This window comes from Camelus ferus, chromosome 3, assembly GCF_009834535.1.
Source record: "Camelus ferus isolate YT-003-E chromosome 3, BCGSAC_Cfer_1.0, whole genome shotgun sequence".
Taxonomy (NCBI): domain Eukaryota; kingdom Metazoa; phylum Chordata; class Mammalia; order Artiodactyla; family Camelidae; genus Camelus; species Camelus ferus.
In genome coordinates, this window is record NC_045698.1 from 63985493 (window position 1) to 64000798 (window position 15306).

Here is a 15306-nt window from a genome sequence, read left to right on the forward strand (position 1 = left end):
AAAGTGAATTGTGGTGGGATGACATACTTTGGTGATTATTTGCACTGATATGGAATTAGAGATTATTAGGTTATATATTAATTAGAAGAGGTTGTAGAGTTGTTTGATTAGGTTGTAAGCATATATCTTTTAAGGTACTGAAAATCCCTAAAAAAAGACCGTTTCAGAGGAAATATAGTTTTGTCACTGATTGTTAGACATGTTAAAAAAGTTTTCCCTCTTAAGTAAATGCTTATTTTTGAGAACATACAAAATATATTTAATTCCTGTTTCCCAGTTTTTGAAAGTATCAAGCAATTTTGTTTAAGATACATAAATTTACGTGAAGGCTAGAGGGGGGAAAACATTCTATTAAATCATTTTAAAGAGGTTTGTTAATAACATTCATCAATCACAAATCCACATGATTAGCTTTTTGTCACAGAGAAATTTGTTAGTACTTTTGTGTTACACACAATTATATTTTCTATATTTTTGTATATTCATTACTATAGGGATTTTTGGTATAGGCATGTAGTTTTAATATACTTAAACTATATATTTTTTAAATCTTGAAATAGAATTCTTAGCACTATACAAAAGTGGTTGTTTTTTTGTAATGTTTGTACTGTTGGACACATTTTTTTTTCTTTTTTAGAACAAAAATATAGCAAACATTTCTGGGTTTTTATACTGCTTTAAGATCCGACAGTATTAAATCAATAAAGTAACCAGGGATCAGTTATAAAAACAGTATTCCTAACAAAATAAGTATGTAGTATTATTTTTATATATTTAGTTTGTAATATGTAATATTGCCCTTAACATAGACTAAAAAAATAAAGTTCTTTATTCAAGTACCTATAAATAGCTGTCTCCAGTTAGAGATGGAACATTTTTTTCCAAATTTTTTGTCTTTTTATCTGATTGCCAAATCTTTTCAGACAGTTGAACCCAGATTTGGTAACTCTTACCTCCTTACTTTCAAAAGTATCTAAATTGGATCAAATGAACATTAATGCATAATGGGTGTTAAACATTAATAGAGAATGACTAGCTACATTGGAATGTATGATTTAGTTCTACAAAAAAATGGAAGTTATTTTTAAATGTGCTTGTTAGCACTTCCAGCAGGTAAATTACACTGAGCTGAAAGTCTGGAATCCAGCTTTGAATTTACACATACTGTATTATACTATCATTTATCTTAATAGCAGATGAATTAAAATTTCCAATGATTTTCCATACTTCTGTCTCAAATGAAATAGTCATGTTGAAAAAAATCATTGATCTTAAAGTGGTGACAGATAAAAAGAATTTAGTTTGTCAGTACTTCTCAACTTAAAGGTTAGGTCAGCCATGGTTTATGTCATGACACTGATAAATTTTCTAATGACCAGAACAGTTTGATTTATAATAGTTTTTTGGTTTTGTTTTAAGAAATATATATCTTGGTTATCTAACTTCATCCTAAACACCCATTTTTCTACTTTGCATTGTTTCTCTTTTAGACAACACAGAGACAACATTACAGAGCAGTAAGTAAAATTTGGTGAGATTAAAATATGCATTTTAAAGAACCTTCTGTGAAAACTTAAAAGCAGAGTTGTAAAGATGAAAACTGGACAAAGGGATGAGGGAAAAAATGGTTAGGAATCATTCTGGTTTTAAAGAGGGTAAAGATTTCTAGATGCTGTTTAGTATACTGAGAAGTTAGTGAAGGTGTAAAATCAGACAAAGGGCACATAGATCTTATCTCAGGAATAAACTGTCTTTGAAAATTTTGAATAATGTTCAGTAAACCAAGGATCAAGATAAGTGTTTTGTGGAAGATTCTTTTAGTTGAAACTGAAGCAAAAATAAAGCAGAAAATACCAATTTTAATGGTATCATCAGAAATAGGCTATTTTAACTACTAATATTCTGTCCTTTCCTAAAATCTAGACAGACAAATCTAGGTTTCTCGTTTTTTATTCCATGATTTCATTTCTTTTATTCTTCTTTTCAAGCTACTTTTATGTTCGTATTTAGTCATGTTATTGGAGGAAATAAACTTTAGGGGTTAAAAGCCATTTATAAGAATTTGTTTAACTGGTTCCCTCAATGCCTTTTTTTCTTGACTATTTTTACTCCTTTTTAAAAATTATATACCACTTAAGAGTTATTTTCTCTGAATAAACTTACAGAAGGGAAAAGATTGTAAGCAAATATATTGTTAGTAGTGGTTGTATCTGTGATAGAGACATGAAAAAGAAATATTCAAAATCTGTTTCTCTGTAATATGACTTACATTTCATAATACCAGTAGCCAATTTATTTTTAAAAGTACTGCTCCTAACATAAATAAGAATCAGTCTTAAATTTTTTAAAGTTGTCTTATTTAATCTGGCAAATGTTGGATTTTTTAAATATAAAGTACATTTTTAAAACATCCCATTTTTCTTCAGGGTAGGATGTAATTTAGCAATAATATCATCTAATGCAGATCTTAAATAATACACTTGCACTATATGCCCTTCCTTTGAATCCAGCTTATATTTTACTGTCTTCTGGTTTAAGCCCCTTCAGAGCAGTGTCTTACCATGTTGGGTGAAGTCATGAGAACCGTCATTAGTAGGATTCTTAAGTTGCTAAAGATTAAAACTTCATGTGTAATCATGATACCATATCTTCACTATCAGCCTTTTCTGATTTTATAAGCATTCATGGAACCTGAATAATTACTTGTTCTGATTTTTTTTTTTTCCAGATGCAACACCAAAAAGCAGAGAGAAACTGGAGGATTAAATGATGGCTACGTTTATCAAAAGCTGTACCTTAAATTCCTTTAAAGGGAGTTGACTACTGTGTGATTAAATTCAGAATTGTTTTCTTTTATCATCATAGATCTGGAAAAAATTCCCTTCTTAATAGGTATTATTGTCTACAATGTTAATTCAGATGTAAGCATTCAGTCTTCTATTTGAGAGAACTCTGAGTGCAAGTGTCTTCCCACTGTTGTCGAGAGCATATTATTTGCACCTCTTCTGTGAAGATGAGGAAAATGGTTTCCTGTAAGTTACTGTTTAAGTAGTACAACATTCAAAGTACAACATTTTAACAACTGTTTTATATAAATACATTGGATACCTATATCATAACTACAGTACGCTGGAGAGTATCACATCATTGTGTTTTGGGGGGTAGCTTTCTCACCTGCTTGTCAGAGTTGTCATGGTCATGGGCCTTGCAAGTACATGTGTGTTCCTTGTATTAGCATCATAGTGCTACAAGAATGGACAGTGTGTACCTGTCATCCCGCATTATAAGAGAGTTAGTATGCCTGATATCCCACAGAAGTTTTTCCTCTATTATATCTGAAAATGGTTCTTTTTAATCCTACAGGTTAATTTAAAAAATAATGTTCAGCAATTTCAAGCAAATAAAACAAAGCACCACATTGATCTACTTTAAAACTACTTCTTCAAACATACATAGTATTTTATTTTTCTGGGTGGGTTCCCATGTGCTTCAGAGACTTTGCTATGGTTTGCTAGTCTCTGTGTTAATGGAATCTGAAGTTTGTAAGAGTTCCAGAACAAAGGTAAAGGCCAAGTATTCCATTGTTTAAGTTTGGAGAGTTTTATTAGTTGACATACATTGATTTCCATGATTTCAGTATTACAAGTTATAACACAGATTTTGACTGGTAATTGTCATAGTCAGTACTGTATAAAGGAGGAATGTTTTGTGGGAATGATGCAGAGCTTAGAAGATTTCTGGTTTTCCGAATAGCTTTATTAAAAGAAGATCTCTGAACTTGGGGCAGATACTGGCATTTCCTCCCTTCACCTCTCTTCTGTGATCTAGCTATCTTTGTAATTAAGTTTCATTGTTGTCTGAGGTGTGTCTCCAGTAATCAAGAGACAATTAAGAGTGGTTGGGGCCAGGTATGCACCTCTCTGTTTGCAGCATTTCCCCTAAACTTACCATTTGAACTCTGGCAAAATAAAATGCCTCAAGTTGACTCTCATCATTTTGAAGTTTGTCTTTGACCAGAACGTGGAACTAAGCCTATCTTACCATCTTGCCTCACAAGTAGTAGCAGCAACCCGACTCAGCCAGGTGTCTTCAGATGCAGTTATCCTGAGAAAATAAGAGGAGGTTTGTAGGCTCACTCCTTGACTCTCAGGTTAGTCACTCCTTCTCTCTTTTGAAGGACCACTGAAGAACCTATAGCAGGAGAGAACTAAGTTGCATTTTATTTATGCTACAAACTGAAAAATACTTTTGCATAGCTACTTACCTATTTCTGTTTTCCTTAGTGCAAATAGATTTTTCTGGTTAATCTAGTAACACTGTTGAGTAGAGCAGAAGAGCAGGGCCATTTTATTACCTTTTCTAAAATGGAGTCATATAATTTTTCAGTGACGTTTGGAGACACAACGTCAACAACCGTTGCATAAATGACAAACCTGTCTGCAAAAACACTGTGCATGCAGCACAGCACTTTTTGTTATTGTTAGTTCAGAATGTGAAGGAAGAGCCCAATAAATTGAAACTCATTTGAAGCCAATTACATATTTCATTGTTATCCCCCTCCCCCCTTTTTTTGTTCTTAACCCCGATGCCCTTGGAAAAGCACAGGTAGAATCATTAAATTCCAGCAAACTTTTTAGTGTTGTTAGTTTCTACAGCATGTGACCTCTCTGGACATTTAATGCTTCTTAGCTCTGCATAATATTCTTACATAATGAGAGATTTTCCTTATTTTCCTTGGTGTTTCTTAAATCTCAGAGATTCAGCTAAAATAAATCTTATGATGTGACTGCAACTGTACAAATGTAGAAACTGAGGAAGAGGTAACAATTTCACCAAAAAAAAAAATTTCGTTTTTTCTTCAAGTGAGTTACACCAGTCATCCTGGGAAAGAGAATTGTAATCTAAAGGAGTGACACTATTGTAAGTATTAATTACATTATTTTTTATGTGGTTTTAATTCATACCTGACCAAGCAATTAGAAAAGGCTGATTCTAGATACTCTGATCAAAGGAATAGGCATCTGTACACACACACACACACTCACTCACATTTGACATTAAAGCCCCAGAATTTAAGCATTAATTTACTAATACCTGAGGCTTTTGCAAGAAGTACAATGGTGGCTTTCTTTACCTGTATTTCTGGAGCAAGTAACTAACTGCCTTATATATTTTGGTCTCTTTTTTATGGAGTATAAAACTGAAAAATAAACATTTAGGTACATTTAACAAATGTATAAATTAAAATTAAAGCCTCTGAATAAGACTTGTTAATACAAAAGTAGAGTACTCAGCATTAGAGGCATTTGGATATTGAGATCAAAATGGAAATACAAAATTCCTATGGTCCCTGGATAAGAGCGCTTACTACTAAATTTTTCTTCACTTTTACATGACACAATGAAATTCTGTAGAAACAGATCAATTAAAATTTGCTCCAGATTTGATTTTGATATACTATTACTGGTTTGACCATTGCCTATTACTGGTTTGACATGGCAAGTCATACAGTAGGTACTCAATAAATATATCACAAAGCAAAGTCATTTAAAGAACCTTTAAATTCAGATTATCTTAGTGCATGGAGTGGTTCAAAAAATTTGGAATGCATACAGCATCTGTCAGTTTGAGTCTGTGGAACAGTACCAAAAATGAACAAGAAGTACCATGTTTTTATAAATGGAAAAAAGTTTTAAATATGCATTTCCTATGAATTATCACAATTAGTGGCAATAATAGTAGTTTGGATAATGACTGACCTTCAATGATTTTACTTACTAAAACATACTGAGGAGTGTGTGTGTGTGTGTGTATATATATATTTTTTTTATATTTTTTATATTATATATTTTTATATGTATATATATAAATTTTTTTAAGTATAGTCAGTGTGTCAATTTCTGTGTACAGCATAATGTCCATCATGCATATATACATATATTTGTTTTCATATTCTTTTTCACTAAAGGTTATTATAAGATATTGAATATATTTCCCTGTGCTATACAGAAGAAGTTTGTTTTTTAATTATAAACAGTGGTTACCATTTGCAAACCTCAAACTCCCAAATTTATCCATTCCTACCCCTTTTCCCCCAGTAACCATAAAATTGTTTACTATGTCTGCAAGTCTGTTTCTGTTTTATAGATGAGTTCATTAGTGTTCTCTTTTTTCTTTTTCTTTTTAAGATTCCACATATGAGTGATATTGTATGGTATTTTTCTTTCTCTTTCTGGCTCACTTCACTTAGAATGACAATCTCCAGTTCCATCCATGTTGCTGCAAATGGCATTATTTTATTCTTTTTTTATCACTGAGTAGTATTCCATTGTAGAAATAAACTACAATTTCTTTATCTAGTCATCCATCGATGGACATTTAGATTGCTTCCATGTCTTGTATACAGTGCTGCTATGAACACTGGAGTGCATGTATCTTTTTGAATCAGAGTTCCCTCTGGATATATGCCTAGGAGTGGGCTTGCTGGATCATATGGTAAGTCTATTTTTAGTTTTTTGAGGAATCTCCATATTGTTTTCCATAATGGCTGCACCAAACTACATTCCCACCAGCAGTGTAGGAAGGTTTCCTTTTCTCAACACCCTTTCCAGTGTTTTATCGTTTATGGACTTTTGAATGATGGCCATTCTGACTGGTGTGAGGTCTACTTCCATTGGAGTTTTGATTTCCATTTCTCTGATAATTAGTGATATTGAGCATTTTTTCATGTGCCTATTGTCACTTTGTATGTCTTCACTGGAGAATTGCTTGTTTAGGTCTTCTGCCCATTTTCGGATTAGATTTTTTTGTTGTTAACTCATGTGAGCTGTTTATATATTATGGAAATTAAACCTTTGTCAGTCGCATCATTTGCAAATATTTTCTCCCATTCTGTAGGTGGCCTTTTTGTTTTGCTTATGGTTTCCTTTGCTGTGCAAAAGGTTACAAGTTTAATTAGGTCCCATTTGTTTATTTTTGCTTTTATTTCTATTGCCTGTGTAGACTGCCCTAGGAGAACACTGCTAAGATTTATGTCAGAGAATGTTTTGCCTGTGCTTTCTCCTAGGAGGTTTATTGTGTCGTGTCTTATGTTTAAGTCTTTAAGCCATTTTGAGTTTATTTTTGTGTATGGTGTGAGGGAGTCTTCTAACTTCATTGATTTACATGCTGCTGTCGAGTTTTCCCAACACCACTTGCTGAAGAGACTGTCTTCTCCATGGTACATTCTTGCTTCCTTTGTCAAAGATTAATTGACCATAGGTCTGTGAGGTATATATTTAATAGTTTATATGACTACTGTATTTAGCAGTCTAAATTGGTAGTAGAGTGACATCCAGTCTCTTACCAAGATATCTTAAAATATTTACATGTTTACAAATCTCTCAAAACCAAATCAAGTTAAGCAGCTTTCAAAAGGCAAAACTGTACCTTTGTGAGAAGGGAAAAGAAATGGTTAAAATTCCATTAGACACAGTCTCTTGTTTTCAGTCTGCGAATGCAGTTGTTTCTAAGAGCAAAGAAGATTCCTCTGATTATCACTTTGATGCTTCAAGATCGGTCTTACTTCTCTGTCAGCTTCACTGGCTACTCACCCCTCCAAAAGTATTGGGTTTTATACAAGAATGGTCAAGATTTCTGGGAAAGCCTTTCCATACCAAACCTGGGTTTCTTTCAGTGAAGTGTCATTTAGATAAGAATATGCACACAATATTCCATCATTCCTCTCTCAACCAGCAAAAAAAAAAAAAAAAAAAAGGAAGGAAGGAAGAAAGAATTCATTATACTTAGAAAAGATTATTTTATTTATTTATTTAATGCAGTGAATAGTCAACATTACCACTGAACTAAACATCTGAAATTTGATAGAATGAAACAAACAGAAATTAGTCATCTGTTAATGGTTATATCCACTAGGTACATCTGAGGTGTTAGAATATCAGGCTTGTAGACATTTGAGTAAGACACTGTCAGCATGGAACATAAATCTCATCCAGGGTATAATCAAAAGTTATTTCAAACAATTATTCCATCAGTAAACTTTCTATAGTAACAACAACCCCATGGAGTATATGCTTAGCAACAAACAATGATAGTATGCAGATATAAGCATGTCATTATAAACATGATGTGCTAAATAGAGCATATTGAGGTCTAAGCCTTTCTGTAGAAAGGGAATTTAATCGACATTCTTTCAAGCATAGTGTATAAACAGATCAAAATAGTTCTATAAGAAATAGTATTTAACAACATAGCTTTAAAATAAAAATACTTTAAAAAATCAACTTTGAGATTAAATTTAAATTTATTTTTAAAGAATCTTCCGTTAGAGTGAAATAAATATTTCTTCTAGCTTTTCTACATTTTTCCAGCATAACCCCAACTTCACCCTTTCCTAGTCTATTATCAATAAAGTAGTGCAAAACATTGTCTGCAGCAATTTCAACCAAGCTTTATCCCCTACCAAGTCAGAGAAGTAAGATATTCTTAGCAAATTATTTCTCTCTCTAGAGGCATACTCCCTTGATTATACCAGGAAGTTAGGTATAAAAACTACCATAAGAGTCTAGGGAATGCAATTTTTAAGTATAGATTCTATGGTAAGTAGTGAAACTTTTTAAAGGCAAACTCCCCCTCCCCATAAGCAGTTTATTTTACAAAATAGGTTTTCATGCATTCATATTTTCAAGAATAATAGTTTTTCTTTAAATGAATGTAATGAAACACTGGTATATCACTTAGCACACTGCATTCGCCTCTACGTTAAATTCACACTAGTAACAAAAATCATAATATACATTAAAGCACTTCAGTAACCTAATGAGAAAGCAGATACTTTTTTCTGAGAACAGTTGAATATTAAATGTTTTTAGATGCACAGAGGCATAATCTGACACCAAAAGCAAAACAGATTTAATTTGCTAATATTTTTGACAACTAAACTAGGTTGCTAATTTGCTACAAATTAATAGTGGTAGGTATAAAAATTCATATAGGCAATCATTTATAAACCTGGCAGTATTTTTGTGTAGTTCTGTAGAGATTTTAAGGTTTTAGATGGAATGATAGAAGGCTTGGAAATTTTCTTTATATGATTTTAGAGTGTGGAAGATTCTCTTGAGGTGAATATTAACGCCTTCACTCATGAGCTTAAAATCAGCCTAGTCATATATAAATAATTTGCACAGGAATGAATGTCAGGATCTGAATGTATGTTAAGTTGAAATGCATCTGCTCCATTATTCAGGTTGTGGGATTCCCCCCTCCCTTCTGAAATGTATAAAACATAGAAAACTGTAATGGATTATTTTAGAATAAAAAATAGTCACATTAAAAAAAAAACTTTAAAATCGAATTGACATTTCCATTTTATGTAGATTAAATCAGAACGCAGCTGAACATTTAATCTAATGTTCTAGTCCTTCCACCTGTAATTAGAGAAGTGTGTATCTCCCAATGTTACCATTCTTACATTTGTTGTTCCGTGTGTTATAGTATCACCCGCAGTTAACAAGGCTTTTACACAGCAGTAGCTAAACCTTTATCAAATTGGTTCTGTACAGTGGAAGTATATTTTCAAAGACATATGCCTTTGTACACTATTTACAAATTCTCTCAATCATGATAAAAAGGTAAAATAAATAAAAAACAGAAAGAAAGGAAATGCTGCTGAGGCTGAAGGCTTTTTCTTTTATCTTCCCAAACAGATGCTGGTCTCCTCAGTGCTGGGAGCTGGCTAGCCAAGATTGTTTTTCTTCCTTTTACATGGGCTATGAGAAGGATCTGGTTTCAGTTCCTGGTATTGCACCTGTTTAAACAATGTTCAGAGAAGGACTGGTCAGGTGGCCACTTTCTGGCAAAGGAAGGAAAAGCAAAGGAATGAGAGACTGCTTGAGGGGGAAAAAAGTGCTCGCTCTGGAAACTGTATGAGATCTGCAGCTGGGATGCAGAATACAATAGAATGATAGAGTGAGAGTCAAGGGAAATCCTGCCAGAAACTACATGAGATCCCTGATGTGAACTTTGGTAACAGGCTGGGGGCTCCACTGCCCATATATGCATTACATAAAAAGCAGAACCATCGTCATCTATTTTGAAGGACCAAATAATGGTTCTTTGCAATTTATTGTGTGCTTGTTTACTATAGGCTTCATCTCCATCCAGCCCACTCTCATGTCTGATACCAAATCAAAAACTCAACTGAAACAAAGGAAAAAGATATTGCTGCAACTCAGCTTCAAGTTTGATTAAAAATAAATTTTTAAAAATTCTCATTTTACTCTGAAAATACTTAACGATCAGTGGGCATTCATTAACCTCAAAGGATTGAGATGTGCCTTCAGTCTTTAGAAATCAGTTTGTTCTCCAAAAATACATCTTTAAAATTCACTTAATTCATGCAGATTATTCAAAGAAGTGTTTCTCTCAAATGTCTGCTGGCATACTTTGCTTTTCATCATCCTACTTCCCCTCAGGTAATGGTGACTTCCCTTCACAAACTCCAGCTGAACCTTCCTTGAAGAAGGATTATCTCCTTGACACCCTGGTAGGTTTCTTATACAACCCTTCTCATTCCCTGATCATCTCTACAAGTTTTTTTTTTTTTTTTTTTTTTTTTGCATTTTTTTTTAATTTAAGTATAGTCACTTTAAAATGTTGTCAATTTCTGGTGCACAGCATAATGTTTCAGTCATACATATACATACATGTACATACATGTATTTGTTTTCATATTCTTTTCATAGGTTACTACAAGATATTGAATGTAGTTCCCTTGCACTATACAGTATAAACTTGTTTATTTTATATATAGCTAGCATATGCAACTGTGAACTCTGTCCTACCCCTTCCCACCCCACCTTTACACCCTGATAACTAAGTTTATTCTGTGTCTGTGAGTCTGTTTTGTAAATAAGTTCATTTGTGTCTTTTTTTAGATTCCACATATAAGTGATATCATATGGTATTATTTTTTCTCTTTCTGGCTTACTTCACTTAGAATGATGATCTCCAGATCCAGTCCAAGTTGCTGCAGATGGCATTATTTTTATTCTTTGTTTATGGCTGAATAGTATTCCATTGCATATATACCACAACTTCTTTATCCAATCATCTATCAATGGACGTTAGGCTGTTTCCATGTCATGGCTATTATAAATGGTGCTTCTGTGGACATTGGGGTGCATGTGTCTTTTCAAATTAGAGTTCCCTCAGGATATATGCCTAGGAGTGGGATTGCTGGATCATATGGTAAGTTTATTTTTAGTTTTTTAAGAAATAACTGTCCTCCAAAGCAGCTGCAACAATTTACATTCCCACCAATAGTGTAGGAGGGCTCCCCTTTCTGCACACCCTCTCCAGCATTTATTATTTGTAGACTTCTTAATGATGGCCATTCTGATTGGTGTGAGGTGATAACTAATTTTTTTTTTTAATTTTTCTAAATTTGGGGGGGGGCAGGGAGGTAATTAGGTCTATTTATTTTTTATTGGAGGTAGTGGGGATTGACCCCAGGACCTTGTGCATACTAGGTATGTACTCTACCACAGAGCCATACCCTTCCGCTCCAATCTTCCCTACAAGTTCTTCTCCAGTAACACCCCAACTAGACTAAATTCCTTAATAGCAAAATATGCTACAGGCTTTATTAACTTTACCTGGCTCTTCCAAAACCTTCAAAATTAAATAAAAGTTAAAATGCAATGCCATGCTATATTAAAATGATACAGGCATACCTTGGAGATATTGCAGTTTCGTTTCCAGACCACCACAATAAAGCAAATATCACAATAAAACAAGTCTCATGAATGTTTTGGTTTCCCAGTGCATATAAAAGGTCTGTTTATGGTATACTGTAGTCTATTAAGTGTGCAATAGCATTATGTCTAAAAAAGCAATACATACCTTAATTAAAAAGTACTTTATTGCTAAAAAATGCTAATAACCATCTTCTGAGCCTTCAGCAAGTCTTAATCTTTTTACAATAGTAACATCAAAGATCAATGATTGTAGACCACCATACCAACTGTAATAATGAAAAAGTTTGAAATGTTTCAAGAATTACCAAAATGTGACACAGAGACACAGAGTGAGAGCAAATAGTGGTTAAATAATGGTACCAATAGACTTGGCTCAAGGCAGGGTTGCCGAAAACCTTCAATTTGTGAAAAATGAAATATCTGTGAAGCACAGTACAGCAAAGCGCAATGAAACGAGGCATGCCTGTAGTAACAGTAGTGAAACCTACTTACCACTTGCACATCTGAAGGGACTCTGGAAAGGAAGTCAAGTAGTTCATTGTTATCAATTGCATACGGACTCCGAAGCTTTTTTGTAAATTTATTGATGCCTGAAAAAGTGATAGATCAAACAGTATTGAAATCTCCAAAGCTTGGAGTTAGAAAACACATTTCTGGCAAAATTGTTGTGATTTGACAATCTAGATTAAGCTGCCGTGACTTTAGCCTTTACTGAACCAGTAAACTGTTTTCTCCCTCCTTTCCTTCCCGCCTTCTAAACTCAGTGGCTGCTCTTTTTCTCTTGGTACTTCAGTGGCTTCTTCCCAACATTTCTTTTGGGAAATAAAAGGCACCTGGCAAGAATGAGAAATGACCCTAACTTGCTTTTCCTCTCAGTGTTACAGTACTTAGCTTTGCTTTAGTGTTCCATCTATGATGAAACTTGTCTCCCTGTATTTTGGATTGATAGTGTTTTTAAGACAAGAAAGCTGACTTCCCAAAAGATACTTTTTTTTTTCCTGGTGGGGAGATACTGCTATAATGTAAACTAAATGTTTAGAAAATGTATGACCTGGGTGTTGTTTTTTGTCTTTTTCCCAAAATGACCTGAAATTTAAAAGGGTTTACCACCAGCTTAAAAAAAAAACCAAAAAACAGCTTTGAAGATGGAGACATGTAAAGATCCTGAACTCATCTCTTCCCATTGACACACTGGATCTACAGCCATGTAAGGAACAACTAACGTCTGAGAAAAAAAACCTAAAAACTGGTTAGTGACTATACACCAGCGAACGAGTAGAAGGCCCACATCAAAGCAGGTAGGAGAGGCAGGGACACAGTCCCACCATAAACCCCAGCCTAGCCTGGCAGCCCACAATCAGGAGGACCGTCTCTCTGAGGAGTGAGGGTTTGGACCTCTATCAGACATCTCCAACTTTTAAGAACAGCACCTGACATGACAGATGAGCCCCCAAAACCAGCTTTTTTCTTTCTAGTTTCAAAAAATAATTGACATACATCACTGTGTAAGTTTAAGGTGTACGGCATGATGGTTTGATGTATATGTATAGTGAAAGATTACCACAGTAGGATTAGTTAATATCTATCATCACATACAGATTTTAAAATAAGAAATAAATTTTTCTTTCTCTTTTTCTATGAATACGATGTTTGGGTTTTGGGGAGATTTTATTTTTCGTTTTATTTTTCCCATTGCACATGTAAGTGAAATCATACAGTATTTGTCTTTCTCTGACTTACGTCACTTAGCATAATGCCTTCAGGATCCTTTCATGTTGTCACAAATGGCAGTATTTCCTTGTTTTTTATGGCTGCATAATCTTTCATTGTATACCACTTCTTTATCCATTTATTCATCAATGGACACTTAGATTGTTTCCATGTCTTGGTTATTGTAAATAATGCTATGTACATGACAGTGCAGATATCTTTTTGGATTAGTCTTTTTGTTGCCCTTGAATATATTCCCAGAGGGTGTAATTGCTGAATCATATGGTAGTTCTAATATTTATTTTTTTAAGGCATCGCCATACTGTTTTCTTTAGTGGCTATGCCAATTTACGTTCTCACCACCAGTTTACCAGGGTTCCGTTTTCTCTACATCCATACCAGCATTTGTTACCTGTTGTCTTTTCGATGATGGCCATTCTGACAAGCATGAGGTGCTATCTCATTGTGGTTTTAATTTGCATTTCTCTAGTGCCTAGTGATATTAAGCATCTTTTCTTGGACCTGTTGGTTATTCATATATATTCTTTGGAAAAATCTCTGTTCAGGTCCTTTGCCCATTTTTAATATTGGATTTTTTTTTTTTTTTTTTTTTTTTTGCTACTGAGTTGTATGAGTTTGTTATATATTTTAGATATTAGCCTCTGGTCAGATATATGGTATGCAAATGTGTTTTCCCATTCTGTAGGTTGTCTTTTTACTTTGGTTTCTTTTGCTGTGCAGAAGCCTTTTGGTTTGATACAGTCCAACTTGTTTGTTTTTAAAATTTTTTGTTGGTTATGCTTTAGGTGTGACTTCCAAAAAATCATTACTAAGACTCATGTCAAGAAGTCTTTTTAAAAATGTTTTCTTCTAGAAGTTTCATAGTTTCAGGTCTTATGATCCATTTCAAGTTAGTTTTTGTGATTGAAACTTTACCCTTATCTTACACCAACCATTCTTTTACATGTCAATATCCAGTTTTTCCAGCACTATTTATTGAAAAGACTGTCTTTTCTCATTGAGTATTCTTGGCTCTCTTGTCAAATATTAGTTGACCATGTATGTGCATAGGTTTATTTCTGGGCTCTCAATTCTGTTCCATTAGTGTATTTGTCTCAAAACATCTAGCTTTGAAAACCAACTTGTATGCTGGCCTCTCCCACCCCAGGGCCCAGCACGAGCACACTTGATCCAGGGTTGATTGGACTCCGTGTGGGAAAGGATCAGTTGCTTGTCTCTGAACATTGTCATGAGGGGAAAGCATCTGATTTGACACATATTCAAGGGCCTCTCCTGTGACAGTAACATCTTTTTTTTTTTTTCTTTCCCTGGCAAGCACCATCTTTCCCCATTTCTCTCTCCAGCCAGTTGGTGCCATTTTCATGCTCGTCCTCTGTCTGCTCCAGAGCACCAGTATCTCCCTGAGGGGAGCTTCTATACACAGCTGGTGCCTGGGGTTTTGCATCTATGAGGCAGCTCAGGATGGTGACATAGGAAGATCCTGAACGCACCTTTTCCCAGAGACACACTGACTCTACAGCTACATATGGATCAATTTCCAGTTTAAAAGAAAAGACCAAAAGGCCTGAAAACTAGCTGAGCGTCTCCTTCACATGGGGCAAACAAGAAAAAAGGCTAAATCAAAGTGGATAGGAGAAGCTGAGATACAGTCTGGGCATAAACCTCACGTCCAGCACAGCTTCCCACCGTCAGGAAGGAACTCACAAACCCAGAGCTTCCTCCTGAAGAGCAAAGAGTTTGTACCCCATATAAGGCACCTTGGCTTTTAAGACCTGCACCTGAGAGATGAGCTCCCAAGACATGTATCTGGCTTTGGAAA

At 34.4% G+C, this 15306-nt stretch overlaps 1 protein-coding gene across 14 annotated transcripts in view; it reads right to left on the reverse strand.

The window, feature by feature from the left end:
• Window positions 1–7774: 7774 nt before the first annotated feature.
• MCTP1 (multiple C2 and transmembrane domain containing 1) overlaps window positions 7775–15306 on the reverse strand; it is a 482756-nt gene continuing 475224 nt past the window's right edge. For all 14 annotated transcript variants that reach the window (XM_032476195.1, XM_032476180.1, XM_032476197.1 and 11 more), the window contains 2 exons: window positions 12249–12346; window positions 7775–9805 (listed from right to left, as the gene is read on the reverse strand). In XM_032476195.1, coding sequence (XP_032332086.1) covers window positions 9734–9805; window positions 12249–12346 — 170 coding nt within the window. In that variant the 3' untranslated portion in view covers window positions 7775–9733. The remainder of the gene's footprint in view (window positions 9806–12248; window positions 12347–15306) is intronic.